General features: G+C 35.0%; 1 protein-coding gene across 2 annotated transcripts in view; it reads right to left on the bottom strand.

Moving 5' to 3' along the window:
- LOC149803922 (hepatocyte growth factor receptor-like) overlaps positions 1-15633 on the bottom strand; it is a 222033-nt gene that overhangs the window by 158519 nt on the left and 47881 nt on the right. For both annotated transcript variants that reach the window (XM_089953736.1, XM_089953737.1), the window contains exons 2-3: positions 6678-7813; positions 4749-4931 (exon numbers count right to left, since the gene is read on the bottom strand). In XM_089953736.1, the coding sequence (XP_089809862.1) occupies positions 4749-4931; positions 6678-7772 (1278 nt within the window). In that variant the 5' untranslated portion in view covers positions 7773-7813. The remainder of the gene's footprint in view (positions 1-4748; positions 4932-6677; positions 7814-15633) is intronic.

Raw genomic sequence — 15633 nt, 5'->3', positions numbered from 1 at the left:
TTAAATGCCATGTATATTGGGGATTCTGTCTTTTCTACTTTTAGTTAGTTGTAATATCTCTGATACTTGATTTCAGCTGTAGCAATTATATTATTTCACATGACTCTACAATATCCTACTACTGATTCAAATGTATTATCATTTGCTATTTGACCAGGATGATGAAGTCAAAGGTCATGTGAAATAATGTGTTTTGTAGATCTGGGTATTTTGTTTACCTATTAGCATACCCACAACAAAACAAATCAGAAATTTTTTATCACTTTGTATTTTTCAGTTCTAGCATGCATTTCAAGCCCAAAAAATGAGGAATGTGGACACAACTTAACGCACATGCACTTATCAATTTAACTGTTCTTTTCATCATCATTTAAAATGGTATGATGTCAACCATTGTTGATATATTAACGAATCTCAAAAATGTATTCACGTAATTCCTGCAGTAGCCATATTTAGATGGCTAGAAGAAAGTATAATAATAATAATAATAATAATAATAATAATAATAAAAATTAATAATAATAATAATAATAATAATAATAATCTGGACTTAGCACAGTGCCTAATATTTTTAAGCTCTAGAGTATTAGATAACTCAAAAAAATATATACAACTAGCAGTTTGCAAAAATAAACACCATACACACTGTATTTACAAAACAAAAACACGCTGACAATAATTAAGGAAGTAAATATTCTTAAGTCTTCAAGTCAGTTCTTGTAGTCAATATAAGTGTGTTTTAAGAGCACTTATGAATGAGAACGCAGTGTCCTTTTGTGTCTAAAATCTATGGGCAATTCATTTCACGTAGCTGGGCCATGTTACACAAAAGAGCGTTGTCCATATCACTTCATTTTAGCAGTGTGGAACAATGAGAATACAAGTGTCGCAAGGCGGACCCCAAATGGCCGAGTGATCTAAAGTGCTCACCGTTACGGATCACTGCCATCTTACCTATGTGTTCGTGGGTTCGAGTCTCGGTCTAGGCCAATGTGGGTATGTGAGAAAGGTTGCCGGTAGCTTCTCGTGGGTCGGTGGTTCTTTCCGGGGTTTTCCCCAGTTCTTCCTCCACGATTTATTCTGGCCGCCATGTATAGTCTATCGTTTCCTGAAAAATGGCTTTAAACACTTTAACAACAATAACAACACGTGTCGGAAGAGGAGTGCAAGTTTCTAGATGTGGAGTAAACATGGGTGAGGTCAGATAGGTATTATTGGACTGGTGCTATTAAATGAAATGTAGCATAGTGAACAAATTTTGTTTTCGATTCTGGATTGAATGGGTAGCCAGTGAAGTCTACAGAGCACAGGAAAGGTATATTCAGTTTGTTTGTATTCTAAGGATAATTCGAGCAGCTATGTTTTATATTTTTTCAAGTTTCTGAAGTAGATGTACTGAGATGAACCATATAGAATTACAGAGTCCAATTTTGAAAATACTAAGGAAAAACAAAAGTGATTTAGTGGCATTTGCTGAAAGAAAACTTTGAATAGAGCCTTGCATATGTTCATTATATGTTGGTGTAATGAGGGTGTACTGTCAATAGTGACATCTGGGTTTCATACTGACTGTGTGAGTTTAATGTTGGTATTGCTTATACTTATTGTTTGAGGTAAAGGATGTGAATGTGAAAGTTTTTGTGTGGTGATCAGGATATGTTCAGTTTTATCATCATTCATATGCAACTTGTTATATGTCATCCATGATTTCACATCGGAAATGCACTTCAACATGCCTTGGATAGTAGCATCGACTTCATTTGGGCAGGTAGATTTGTATATTAGACAGTCATCAGTTTACAAATGATGCAACACCAGATGTCAATCGATGACACTTATGAGCGGATGAGTGTATAGAATGAAGAGAACATGACCAAGAAAGAGAGTCTTGTAGAATACCAAACAGAGATCAGTTGATCTATGTTTTGGTATTCTACAAGGCTCTCTTTTGGGCTGGAATGTTTTCCAATGATGGACATAAATTGTATCCTGCTGACTAATTAGGACTTGAGCCATAGTAAGGCTGCATTGTAAATACCAAATACATGCTGGAGATGGTGAAGTAATATTATTATAGTCTATTGTGCTGCAGACAAGTCAAGGAGGACCAGGACTCGCAGTAATCTTTCCAATATCTAGAGCAGGTAAAAGGTCATAAACTACTCTCAGAGGTGAATTTTCAGTTATCTGGTGAGGGCAATATGCAGACTATACATTGCAATAAAGACTGTTTGCATTCAGATGAGATACAAGTTGGGATAGAACATATAAAACATTGACCTTGCTCTTATATTTAAAAGCAAAAGAAAATGCTTCATTTATAATGGTTTGGTCTAAAATTCTTCAAAATGACAAGACTACATTGATCTAAAGTGATCCGAGTCAAGCTGGTATAATAATAATATCATGCTTGATTATGATAATTCAAGTACTGTATTTGAAGTGCTTAGTACATTGCATATACTAATCATTATCATATATATATATATATATATATATATATATATATATATATATATATATATATATATATATATATATATATATATATATATAATGTTTAAGAAAAATATTTTAAAAAATATTCCCCAAAAAATCATGAGAACCATTCATGCATCTAACTGAGCTGTTTTAGCCCAGTGCATGAAGTGCTTAGAATATTATATATACTAATCATTATAATATTTATAATGTTTAAAAACAAATGATAATTTTACAAAAAATGCACAAAACTGATTTGTGTATCCAATTGAAGTGGTTTAGCCCACTACATGTAGTGCTTGTACATTAATGATACTAATCATTATATATATATATATATATATATATATATATATATATATATATATATATATATATATATATATATATATATAGTTTTAAAACAAAACTACCTGCCTACACTGATTTTAGAAACAGTGCAACAGGAAAAACATGTCTTTTTGGCTCAATGTTATGCAATAACTCAATTGAGACAGATTCAAATGCTAATAAAAGTTGTTGTCTAAATCTGAACACTCTTGCCCCAATTAAAAAACGCCCTCTTTGAATAGATCATGAAAGTATTACTAAATGTTTAAATTTTAAAGAGTTGTTAAAACAAATCCATTTGCAACAAAAACAAAACAATGCAGTTCCCTTCCCTTGACCCCTAAACGAGTAATGTATTTGGATTGTTCTGGGTATGGTGTAATAGAACTCAAAAACGTCTGAGCCAAAGCAAAGCCATTCTCTTTTCATTATATTTCCGTCTGTTAAAAAAAAATATGTGCACCTATTGGAAAACAATACCTCTTGTGGAACATTAGCTAAGAATTCTGAAGTATGAATCCTTCTGAAAAATATCACGTATTGAATACCTTCAGATACATTTTAGTATGAATCAAGTATTCCTGGTGGTACTGGAATGGAGCAGAAATAATCAATTATCGGATCTTACAGATAATAATATTCCAATACCAGTTTCTCTCTGCATTAATTTCATATTCTTCACACCCACCTCTCTTCTAAATATCCCCAGTACGATACATTGCACCATTTGTCCTTTCTTTACTTTAGCTATGGATCTAACTGTGATGTAATGTCGGTATTATAATATAAAGTACATGTGGCCTGATTTGAATTCATAAATTTTCACACTGACATCATGATTAAAAAATTACCATAAACTAATGTGTCAGAAACGGCATTGTTTATAGCAAAGCCTGCAATGATAGTGCCAGTTGCACCACTTGATGTGCAGTCTTGAAAAAAGATTCATGTTTCCAAGTTACTGTTTCGACAGCTGATTTCTTGTGACTCTAGCCCAAAACAATGATCATAAGATGTATGTGCTGTCACATACAACAATGTGTTCCTTATACAAATTAAAACGCATGAGTAAATTTGCCTTAACCTTGGCACTTGTCCTTTGACATTTTGACATACAAATCAGTAGCTTTCTTTCTTTTACCATGATCAGTCCATCGACAAAGTTCTTTAAACGTCGATGATGCAAGACGTATGCAATGTCGCTAACAAGAAAAGACTCTTTCTCAGAGGGGCAAAGTATTATCTTATATGGGAATCCTGGCTCAATTTTTTTAACCTTTTTTGCATGTAAATGGTAGCATGTGCAATAATTTGCCATAAACGATGTTTAAAGCAACATTTTACAAATAAGTTTCACTTATTTGACCATTGTTTTAAAATGTACTCTACTTTCGTTACTTTGATATATTGATGCTACAAAGGAACACCAAAAGCTAAATTTTGTAACACTTTTCAACCAAATGTTTTACTTTTTCACCCTCTAAAACAAACCCCACTCTTTCCGTTCCTTTTGTGATAATAACAACATTACTTTTAACTTGTTTTAAAAATGGTAAAAAGGGAAGTGTATGTCATTTTATATGATAACACAAAGAGGTAAATATGGCACATATATTATATATGGGTGGAAAAGAAAAACTTATGATGAAAAATGATTTTTAAATTAGTGTTTGGGTGGTTTTTTCCAATATATAACAAAAAAGGAAAATATTGTGAAGATTGGGGAAAAGTGTTATAATATCAAAAGGTTTGAGTGGAAAGTGCTTTATAAATGTTTTTTGTTGAATTTTATGTTTAATCGACCAACAACTTAGAAAATACCACCCAATCCCACTCCCAACGCTCTTCCACTTGATGAGCAAGGATTTCGAAATAGATTTTGTTTTAAAAAAACGGTAAATCGGAACTTAAATAAAGGTCGAGTGCATTGTCCATACCTTGATAATATGTCCCTTGACTGTCCCAACAAACGCAATAGTAGCCTGAGATTCCGTAGTGACTGCCACCGCAGATACTGTGGTATTGAAGGTAATGGCTGCATCTGTTTGTATGGGTTTCCACCCATCAATGGGGGTGTTGCTGTCATATGTTCCACAATAGTCATTGTTGATAGTGAAATTCTGAAATGATACATATTTTGATTAGTGATACGTTAATAATTTTTATCAGAAAAAGTTACTTCCTGCGACAATTAAAAGTGTCACCACATCAGGCGTTTTTAAGTAACCCATAGAAGATATAACAACATTAAACCTAAAAGCAATAGGTTAAATAGATCAGTCTTCAAAGTTTTATCTAGGCGTCAGAGATATGGTTCAATGGCCCCGTGATATTTTCAAAGGGTCCAGATCAAGTCATTTTTCAAGGTTTAATCTAGAAGTCAGGGATATGGACTCGTGTTATTTTTAAAGGGTCCAGATCAGGTTTGCAGGCAACACAATTTTGACTAGTGACTAATTCATAACCTTAAAAATATGTTTTCTTATTTTAATAATTTCTCTCTATCCAGTTTATGATATTAAATATAAACACATTAACATGGGAAATTATTTCTTCATCCAGGTCAATTATTTATCTGCTTTCTCCCAACAGTCAATTAATGGAACTATCCTCTATTTGATTTCAGACAAGATCAGATGTTTATGATTGCTTGTGAAAATAGGTTCAATGTACATACCTAACAGGTTTATCTAGTTGACTTAAAGTTACATAGAATGCTTCGCTGTTGTGAGAATACTGATGTCATTGCTGATTTGTTCAATTGACTTAGTCAAACAACTTTGAATAGTAATCTAAACCGTCTCGTAAAGCAAACATATAATGATGTGCAAATGAAAACCGCTTCATGAATATCCAGCTATAGTGTGATAAGTTTACAATCATCTATATTTGATTGGACTGCCGTATCATGTATGAGACAATTTACACATTTTCATTTTGACAAGGTTCTCACCATATTTTGTTACCAAACGTTCATTCATTCAGCTCTCATAGTGATATGTTCTCACCATGGTTGTAATCAAATTTTAAATCTTGTACTTCCCTTAGTGACAATGTTCTCACCATTGTTATTACGAAAAGATCAATAATTCAATTCAAATGGTTTACCAAACTTTCAATCATTCAGTTCCAGCCGTGTATTGTTTGAGGAGAGGGAAGCCAATAAGGACAATTTCTACTGGATAATAATTTATTATAATTTGGACCAATGTTCGCAATAGAGAAAAATGTCACCACCATGTTCGCGAAACACCCCATCGGAAGATATATGCATATGGTGAAATGGTTATCATTTATCACTGTGTTACATATAGTCAGTACCACGGATGAATGCAACTCATCTAACTGAACCTCCACCACAGTCAGTGATTTCTATTATTCGAACGCTCATCCACATAATGTATGTTATGGGCACAGAGCTGAGTTCAGAACAAGTAGCATAATGGTTGATTCGTTAATAATGATTCCTTGGACACTATGCATTATGTACAAGTCCTTTTATGTGTGCGTGCCATAAATTACATTTGTATGGCATTAATGCAAAAATGTGGCTTACATCCAACTCTGATTATATGATATGTTTTAATAATAATAATAATAATAATAATAATAATAATAACAATAATAATAATAACAATAATAATAATAATTATAATAACATCGTATGATGTATTTGTAAGAAGTTACACTAGGTAAATCATTTTATTCTTTTAAATCTAACACTGACTTGTGGAGTTCTCTTTCCAATGTGTGAAGTTTTCATGAAGATAACATGATTACCCATGTAGACTTATAACATGTGTAGAATTATTTGATTTTAATATTATATCACCTGGCAAAGATATCAGGAAGATAAACAAACTTACAGTTTTCTTGCAAGGGGCTGGTGAGATAAGATGAGAAGGTCCAGTATTTCCGATTCCATCAAAACAATCCTGTATGTTATTTGTAAATGTTTCCCGAACTGTCCTCATTGGATAAACACACAGTGCGGAATCACTTCCAGGAATGGCTGTGTTTGTGTTTCCAATACTACATACGACATATAGAACATCCTCATGTTTACTGGTGCCCATATCCGTGGCAAGGCTTGATCCTGCCGAAACAAAATAAGCTGCCTGGACCAGATTGTAGAGGACGCCATTGTGCATGCATTTAAGCTGCACTTCTGCATATGAATAGTAATCTTTATCTGCCTGACAAACACGGATCAACTTGGAAATGTATGACTCTGTCGTAGGGTTCCGCTTCTGAACAGTAACAAAGTAACTAAAATTCTCAGAACTAAAGCCATAGATGTAATACACCGGAAATTTATTTATACGCATACTTTTGGATGAGTTTGTACGTATACCAGTGTAAACCAAATTAAAGGTTTCTAACTTGCGGCTAGCTATTGCAGGGACAAAATCACGGAATGCTGCCTGTCCAGCATTGGTTCTGGAGGCAGCGACATAAAGAACATTTGACTGGAAGACACCATTTTGCGGTCCCGGTGCAATGAATGCGACCGTGGTACTTGTAGCATCATTTGCAACTACTGGAACGTAAATATCTGGACACTTGAACTCGATGTCACTTAGATGGTACCTTTCACAGATGCCATGATATAGGCTTGAACATGCAATTAGTTTGTTATTGCTGTAATCTATTATCAATGCCTTATTGTAAGCATTCATTGGTTTTTTGGGTTGATTACATGAAGCATTAATATACTGTGGCTGGCAGTTTGGATTGTCATCTTTTGGCCCTGTTGTTGCATTCTTTATCAATGTCAAGTCGGATGAAAGCTGATATAGAATGTTCATCGCACCTGTGTAAATATGTCCTGTTTTCTTGTCTAGTACCATATGACTAAATGCTCCTTTACTCGAATCAATATCAAACCTTTTGACTGTATTGATTTCTGACCATGTTTTCGTGAAAATGCTTCCTATAAGCAGTACCAAAGTCAGCCACATCTTGAATGTGCTGCCTGCCAATTGTGTTTGTTACCAAAGTCCTTCAAAAAAGAAAGAGATGGATGTGACACTGATTGATTGAAAAAATATATATTTATTTGATAACTTTAATGAAAGAATGAAGATAATTGTTATTTTAAAGGACAGTACTTATATCAAATTGTTAGGTAAACACCTAACATCTGAAACGATATTATATATGACAAGTGAAACAAAGCTGTAATGAATACTTTATAACATACAAAGTAAATAACATATTATTAGTTGACACGGTCATCATGTATGATAAGACATATCTAACAATAATTCAAGTTAGAACATAAGTTTAACCCATATACATCGGTGTCGATAGTACCGTATGTAAGCATTTGAACATTTAATGCAAAACTTATTCTTTCTTTGTTCTCAGTTGTGTTATACATAGAAAATGAGCACAGGCATTATAAGATACATGAATGTATGAACAGATACCAGATATAGAATATTCCATATTAGAGTGATGGCCGTATAATAAAAAACATTATATATATATATATATATATATATATATATATATATATATATATATATATATATATACTTTCACTACCACGTTCGTTGTTTAACAGGAACCATTTTATAATGCAAGAGTTTATAGTAAGAGTGCATTAGAATATTACAATGTCAAAATGGCAACACCTGGTATGGAATATTCGTACATATGTAATTAAATTATATGAGTCGTTTTTATTATTGTAATTTACATTGTTGTTGTTAACGTAAATTTCCGTTTCATGTCACATGCTTTAAATATGACAGGACTGAACGACTTTGATCTTTGCTCAAATTTCGAGGTCTGGAACTGAACAATGTGCATATGTATATGTATTATCAGATTCATTGTGATCATGGCAGCTGACCTTGGGACAAAATTGTAAAGGTTTATTTCTTAGCCCAAGAACAAGTCATCCTTAATATTTGGCTCAGGAATTTACCTTACATGAAACGTTATGTTGTAAAGTAATTTTTTTTTGAATCACAATGACCTTTGATATCAACATTAACAGGCCTCTTCATTAACTTAGTGGTAATACCTCTTCAAAATGTGGTCAATGACTAAAATTACTACGCAAAAAGCAACTTTTTTCTTTCAGTCAGATTGATATTGTCCTTTGAACCCTAATGTTTGACCTTTGAACCATAATGTTATTATGACATATTTGCATTGAAGTTATGCACTTTCAGTTTGTGTTCTTTTACCTGTTTTTTTTCTACAAACAATATCTGACATTCACTTATAGTTTCGATTTGATTTCCTACAACAGCATTTAAAATGGGTTATTGTGTTGCATGTATGACTCGATGTAAGGTCGTTAAAATTTGCTAGGCCGGCTAGTCCGCTGCTCAAAGTACTAACATACTGAGACCTACTTCGTGAATGTTCATAGGCTACCCTTATGCCGACAACGCAGCTTTAGAGAATTCTAACTTGTCCATAGGACATAGGCTACGCACCAACATAAATGTCCAAATATCAAAAATGGGGTGGCAAGGGTCAGAGAAAACCTGGACAGGAAAATAATATCCTTTCATAATGGAAAGTTCTAACCATTATGATTTTGATTTTCTTTTTAAAGCATTTTAGATATTTACCTCAGTTAATTTGCCAACAACTATCTTCATACCTATTGACCGCAAAACGGAAAACTGAAAACGATTTGTTTAAAGTGATCGTACATCGGTGTTAATCAAGTTTAAATAAATACAAACTTTCTTGATAACAGTGTGATATCCGAAATTGAAATCATATAGAAGATCAATAACATTGTATCTGCAACATGCAATATCACATTGAAATTTGACTGGCTACAAGCTGTTATACTTAATTCATGCACTAAATTGTATTGCAGATATATTCATTTGTTCAAATCAGTCAGTGCTATGGTACACAGTTTTGTTTTAGATTGTTTTCCTGGAGTGAAGGAAGGTGACCAAAATTGCCTGAGACTCAGGCAAATTCAGGATAAATCAATACCAACTGATAGTCTCGCTGTGACAACAATACACTCTAACTATTATGGGCAAGTAATGTGCTCAGAATTTATTTGCATATTGTGTACAAACAAATACTAAAATTGCAAAAAGAAATAACTTTTAACATGTTGAAATTATGCAAAACAATTAAGTAAAGAGCAACAAGTCCCATGTTGACAGATCATTGTCAATGCTATAGGTAAAGTCAATGGATATGATGGTAAATATAGTAAATATACTATAGTATCCATGGAAGTACTATATGTTCCGTTATAGTATGAGAACAGACGTGTTCGATTATTTTTAAGTGATCCAAGTCAAAGTCTTTTCCATATGACTTTTATGTGAACAGTAGCATGATAACAGAGGTTTTCAACTACTTTGTCGTCACATAGCGAACACATACCCATACGTGAAAGTTACCACCATGCTCCCTTGTGAGAGGATAATCGTGTGGAGTAGAATGATGTGACCTCCATCAGGAACCATTAAAACCGCTATTATCATACTAATCACATCCTTGAGATTGTCTGCTAATTTTGCAAGGACATATCAAATCCAAGTACAATGTACAAGCACATGTATGTCCATTGTTCGTGGCCACTGTCCACTGTCCACGATTGTTAAATGTGCCTCTTAGATTGTCTGTTGATGTGACTAATACATACTCGGGTATGGGACGGGTGCATCATCGATATGGCGCCATTACGTAAACGTCCATTATCCACTGACCGTTGCCAGGCCTTGTATTAAAGCCAACATGGTAAACAAGCTGATCACTCCTATTGGAACTGTATTACAGATACAACCATTGTACATTAGTGTAGCCCGAAATACAAATGTAAATAACAAGGCATATGCTAATACATACACCACATATACATTATTTGCATCAAAGCTGGCATAGTAAATAAAGCTACCATTGCGATGGACACAACATTTGGCCAAATGTATAGTCCGCCATTATCAGTGCAATCTTAGGTAAGCAAAGTGTGCTTGCACATAGATTTATATTTGCCTGCATATTTGGTACAACCTTTCTGTTATTTATTAACAGAGCAGCATTGAATATAAGGCTGTATTAAACCTATTTATCTGCGTTCCATTAAGAGGGAAACTATTGAATTTTTTACTTAACCAAAAAAAAAGACTTATTATTGCGTGCCATCTATTATATCAACGTGGAATTTTACATTTCGCGTCGTAATACAAGAGTCAACCAAATTGATAATTTAGGAAATGTTGAAGCTTGGTTTGGTTGTAAAGGAGTCGGAAATTTAATCTGACGATCAAATGTTGATGCAAATTACAATTACGATGGCACTTAATCATTATAGTCTATCGTTGGGCAATTTAATGACTCAAATGGAGTTGCAAATTGAACTTGCCTTAATTGATAATGATGGCATACGTCTCTTAAGCGTTTAAGCGTAATATTTATGAGCATAAAATCAGCCGTGTGCTTATAATTTCAGAGTAAAGCAGAAACATAATCTTTGTCAACCATGAGGACCTGTTCTAAAGTAGTATAGCATGCGCAGGCAAAGATTCACCGAACCTATGTAGAAACAAAAAGCAAGGGATATGAAAACGATACAGTTGTCAGTGAATTAATTAATTGCAGTTTCTAATCATATTAATATAAAACCAATAGCAAAATGTTTCAATCACACAATGAATTACTTTTATGAAAGTTTCAAACATGTAATTCAATTAATCAAACTCACTGCATTACAACAGCCATTGTCACTGATGCTGTCACACAAAACTAAGAATTTAAGTTACATACAAGTGGCTTTGGTTTATACAATAATCTAGCAATTAATCCGATCGCATATGAGCTGGGTAAAGACTTGGCGAAACGTCGTTTAAAGATGCACCCGGGAATCCTAGTTTGAGCGCATGGGCACGTCTGTGTTTAAGATGATCATTGTTCTTCATGTGAATTTAGATTATGCCGCTTAGCCGTGACAGTGATGAAGCATTTTAATTCGCAAACCATTGGAATCATTGCGGCACTCGCTTGACAGAAACGCAAAGACACCTAGACCAATAGTATATAAATCGACAAAGCTTTGCATGGAATTGCCAGACGTTGGAAAATACACCAAGACAGAATCAGGATGGACTCTTGATGGATGAATGCCAATTTAATTGCATATTTCCCTGTTAAAGACCTTCCACGGGCAAAACTATATTCCAAAACGAGCTTATTTTTCACAGCGAGCAGTGGTACATGTGGGAAGTGATGAGAATGAATGTTTTAAATGCGTTTGGAGGCTATCTGCGCGCAACATTTTGATCAACAGCTTCAATTTTAGCAGTAGCTCAATGAAATAAGTTTTGATGACATAAATTATCCAGTACAGGTGATTGCCAACTTACTCAAATCTTTTGAAGAACTTAATCCTGGCATCGCCGTTAATGTATAAGCTTCTACCAATGATTTGTATACGCTTGATCCATCCCCCACTTGACCAAAACAAACAAAAAATATATGCTGACCAAGACTGAGCTGGTGTTTCTGAGCGATACCAATCGCTCAGACGCTGTACCAGTATGTGTAGATAAAAATCTTTCTCTGATGTTCTACCGAAACAGCAAGTACAAGTGTGAAAGGTTCCCATGTCACTGGAACTGTGAAAAACTGCAGAGAACAACTATGCCAGAACCTCACAAGAACACTTGGAGATTCACAAAAGATGCAAGTTCCCTGTGTAATTTGCTTGGACATTGAATGTCTTAACTCACCCGTCGCTCAGACAAATAGAATGCAAGTAGCTGAACAGGTCCCATGCGGATTTTCTTATACTGTTGTCCGATGGGATGGTCAGTCTGAGACTTTAATGTTGCATTTTGGTCAAAACGCAGAACTCAGTTGAGGTGTTTCTTAAATCACTTGAGGACACAACGAAGTGGATCCAATAACAGCTCTATTCACCCGCAGGAAAATTATAGCTAATTGAAACATTCGAGATTTTTTCCGCATAGCACGCATTGGTGAATTTCTCTTGATCATTAAAATTAGTGAACACTATCATATTATTGATATATATAGAGAGGACACACACACAGCGAAGGCAATCTGCAGTTACGAATTTGCACAAGTAAAATAAAAATACCAGGGGTGCTTCACAACTTGATTGTGCATGGAGTCACAGAAGCATCTAATGCACCAATGAGCGTTATAACCATCAACATGGGAAAACGTTTATGCTGGATCAGCTTCAGTTTTTTACTGACTCGATGCAGATTTACAATTATAATCAAGTAACATCAGCAATGACTTGGGAAGCATGTCAAAGTAAAAGCAAAGTAAGCGTGGTATTCGCGGCGGTATCTCCGTGTCATTAGTGGATTAATTGCATTACACAGTACAAAATCAAAACTGAAGTTGACAAAGCCTATCTACGTTGGTGCGTGTGTGTTGGATTTATCCAAACTGCTCATGTACGAGTTTCGTTATGATAAGATCAAACCGGTGTACGGTAACATCAAGATGCTGTTTACGGATACAGACTTGAAAGTGCACATCACAACCGATCACGTGTACGAAAACAATTGGGTGCGGCGTCGCTTGTAATCAAATTTGACTCCAGCTAGTATCCGAAAAAAAAATCATTCACTGTTTAGTTACTCCTACAAGAAAGTCGTAGAAAACTCAAGTATGAATGTGCTGGCAAGTATATTGATGATTATGTGGGGCTGCTCCATAAAATGTACTTAATTGAAGTAGGCGACCTCAAAATCATCAAATACGCAAAAGGAGTTTAACGAGTTTAACGAGTGACTTTACAAAAGAATCTTAAGCATTGCATGTCTATAGAATGCCTGTATCGAATTAGCACAAGCAGCAAATTTCATCGGTAAAAGCAATATACGTCGAGTGTGTATAGCTGTACTGAAACACGTTTTGTCCCTGCTCGATTCCAAACGATGGATGTTTCCAGACATCATCATTGCTTACATAGCGATACCGAACAAAATGTATACCGAATGCGTATCCTTACTATTTCAAATTCCATGCGGATTGTATAAGATCTTTTATCCATATTTCTTATATCAATGTGCTTTAACTCCAAATACAATCTTAATAGTCATACCTCCTTTGATGATCAATCTCCTGATTATTTCTCTGGGTGCAGGATTAATTGCTTTCAATTCATGGAAGCGATCTTAATCAGTACATTGACGCAATGGAAGACACGTTTTGACAAGTACGCGTGATTATGTCAGTAACATGTAGAATCAACACGGTTTATATGTGCATCTTAGAGTTATCATTGGCTGTTAGAATCAAGTCATATACAGCAGCACACCAGGCCCACATTAATCGTATCCAATGATGTGCTTTTCACCAGGATATTTACTCCAAGGTGTTCTTAATAGGTTTCGTTAATGCAAAAGCGGAATCAGCACCGACTAGCGTGTGCAAACAGTGATCAAAGAAAACGTTTTAGACACAGGTATAGGGCTAGTGACTTTGATACAATAAATGCTTCTGACTCACATTCCAGAAGGAATGACTCCAGTTTCCATATACCCAAGATTGACCTATTTTGTATTAGTATTTGTCACACAACTTTGTTAATTCCTGTACTTCAAATATGAAAAGATAAAAACAAATTCATATTACAGTGACTGGTGTGTTTATTCAGATCTCAAAATATTTCACGTAAGGCAATTTTTCCCTCGAGGTCCTAGTCAGCCACTGTCTAGTGTATCCATAAATGTATTCCTTACTCATTGGAGCATCAATGAATATGTTCATTGTCATCTGAAGAGCTTATTGCTTTACAGTTTCTCCTTTCAGTTTTCATACTGTTCGTAGGTGCAGCTTAATGTTTAACAAGCATTGCACTGACATTTCTCGCAACCAAGGTAAGCCTAAACTACCCAAGCACAGTGTCATGTTTCCAAATTCAGTTTGCACGTTGATCCTTGGTCGAAGCTAGGAAAATGAAGGTTTTGATAGACTGTATGACCATCATGACCTTGCGGATCGGTTGGAAACACTTGCGTTTTCTTCGCGTTGGTAACTACGCACCAGAAGTTATTAATGCGCTTAATATACCATTGATGAGTTCTAAGTGACCTTTCTGCGAGATAAATAGAGCATTGCATTACGCCAGTGCAGACACAAGCCCAAGCGTTACCTCGTTGAATATCATCTCATCAAAGAAAGCAGATCTTATGTGACTTTTCAACGCTAATCTCACCTGGAAGATCCCGCATACTCGAGATCACACTAGGTCCGCTAAGCGTTTATCGCATTTGGCCTAATGTTTGGTTGGGTAAAATTCGGTTTTCTCCGCAAAGAACTCGCTCATGATTTCGGCAGAGGGTGGTCGAGAAGGTACCTGGATGACTGTTTGACCTCCCAATGACGCATACGAACTTGAGTCAATAAATAATGATATCCGACGTAGTATCACATTGATGGCCGGTACACACGCGAACATCAGCCAACTTTCAATGCTTTTATCTTGATTAGATCTATAAAGTACGAGGTTGTTGTTGTGCAGTAGTCGCTCATAACAGTTCATAGTTTGCCTGACTATAATGAGATTTCCCCAAGCGAATGAATTTTGCATGCATGTCCCACTGATACAAGTTACAATTTCCTACCAGAAATTGTCAGGATCATCAGTATGACTCAGGTTAATCTGACGTTTGATGCCATCAGTAGTAGGCATTAATCCTCAGCATCGACAGCTTAAGATTAACATGTAAAAGAAAATTTAGGAATTTCCCCGACTGTTGCTCCATCCCACGTGGCATAATATCGATTATTTCCGCATCCGCTATGTACCTTCCATGTCATATGAATCTGTTGGTACATATTCAA

Source organism: Sinohyriopsis cumingii, chromosome 3 (genome assembly GCF_028554795.1).
Source record: "Sinohyriopsis cumingii isolate HCF-2022 chromosome 3, ASM2855479v2, whole genome shotgun sequence".
Lineage (NCBI taxonomy): Eukaryota > Metazoa > Mollusca > Bivalvia > Unionida > Unionidae > Sinohyriopsis > Sinohyriopsis cumingii.
Note: the sequence above shows the minus strand (reverse complement) of the source record. Positions and strands in the feature narration are given on the sequence as shown.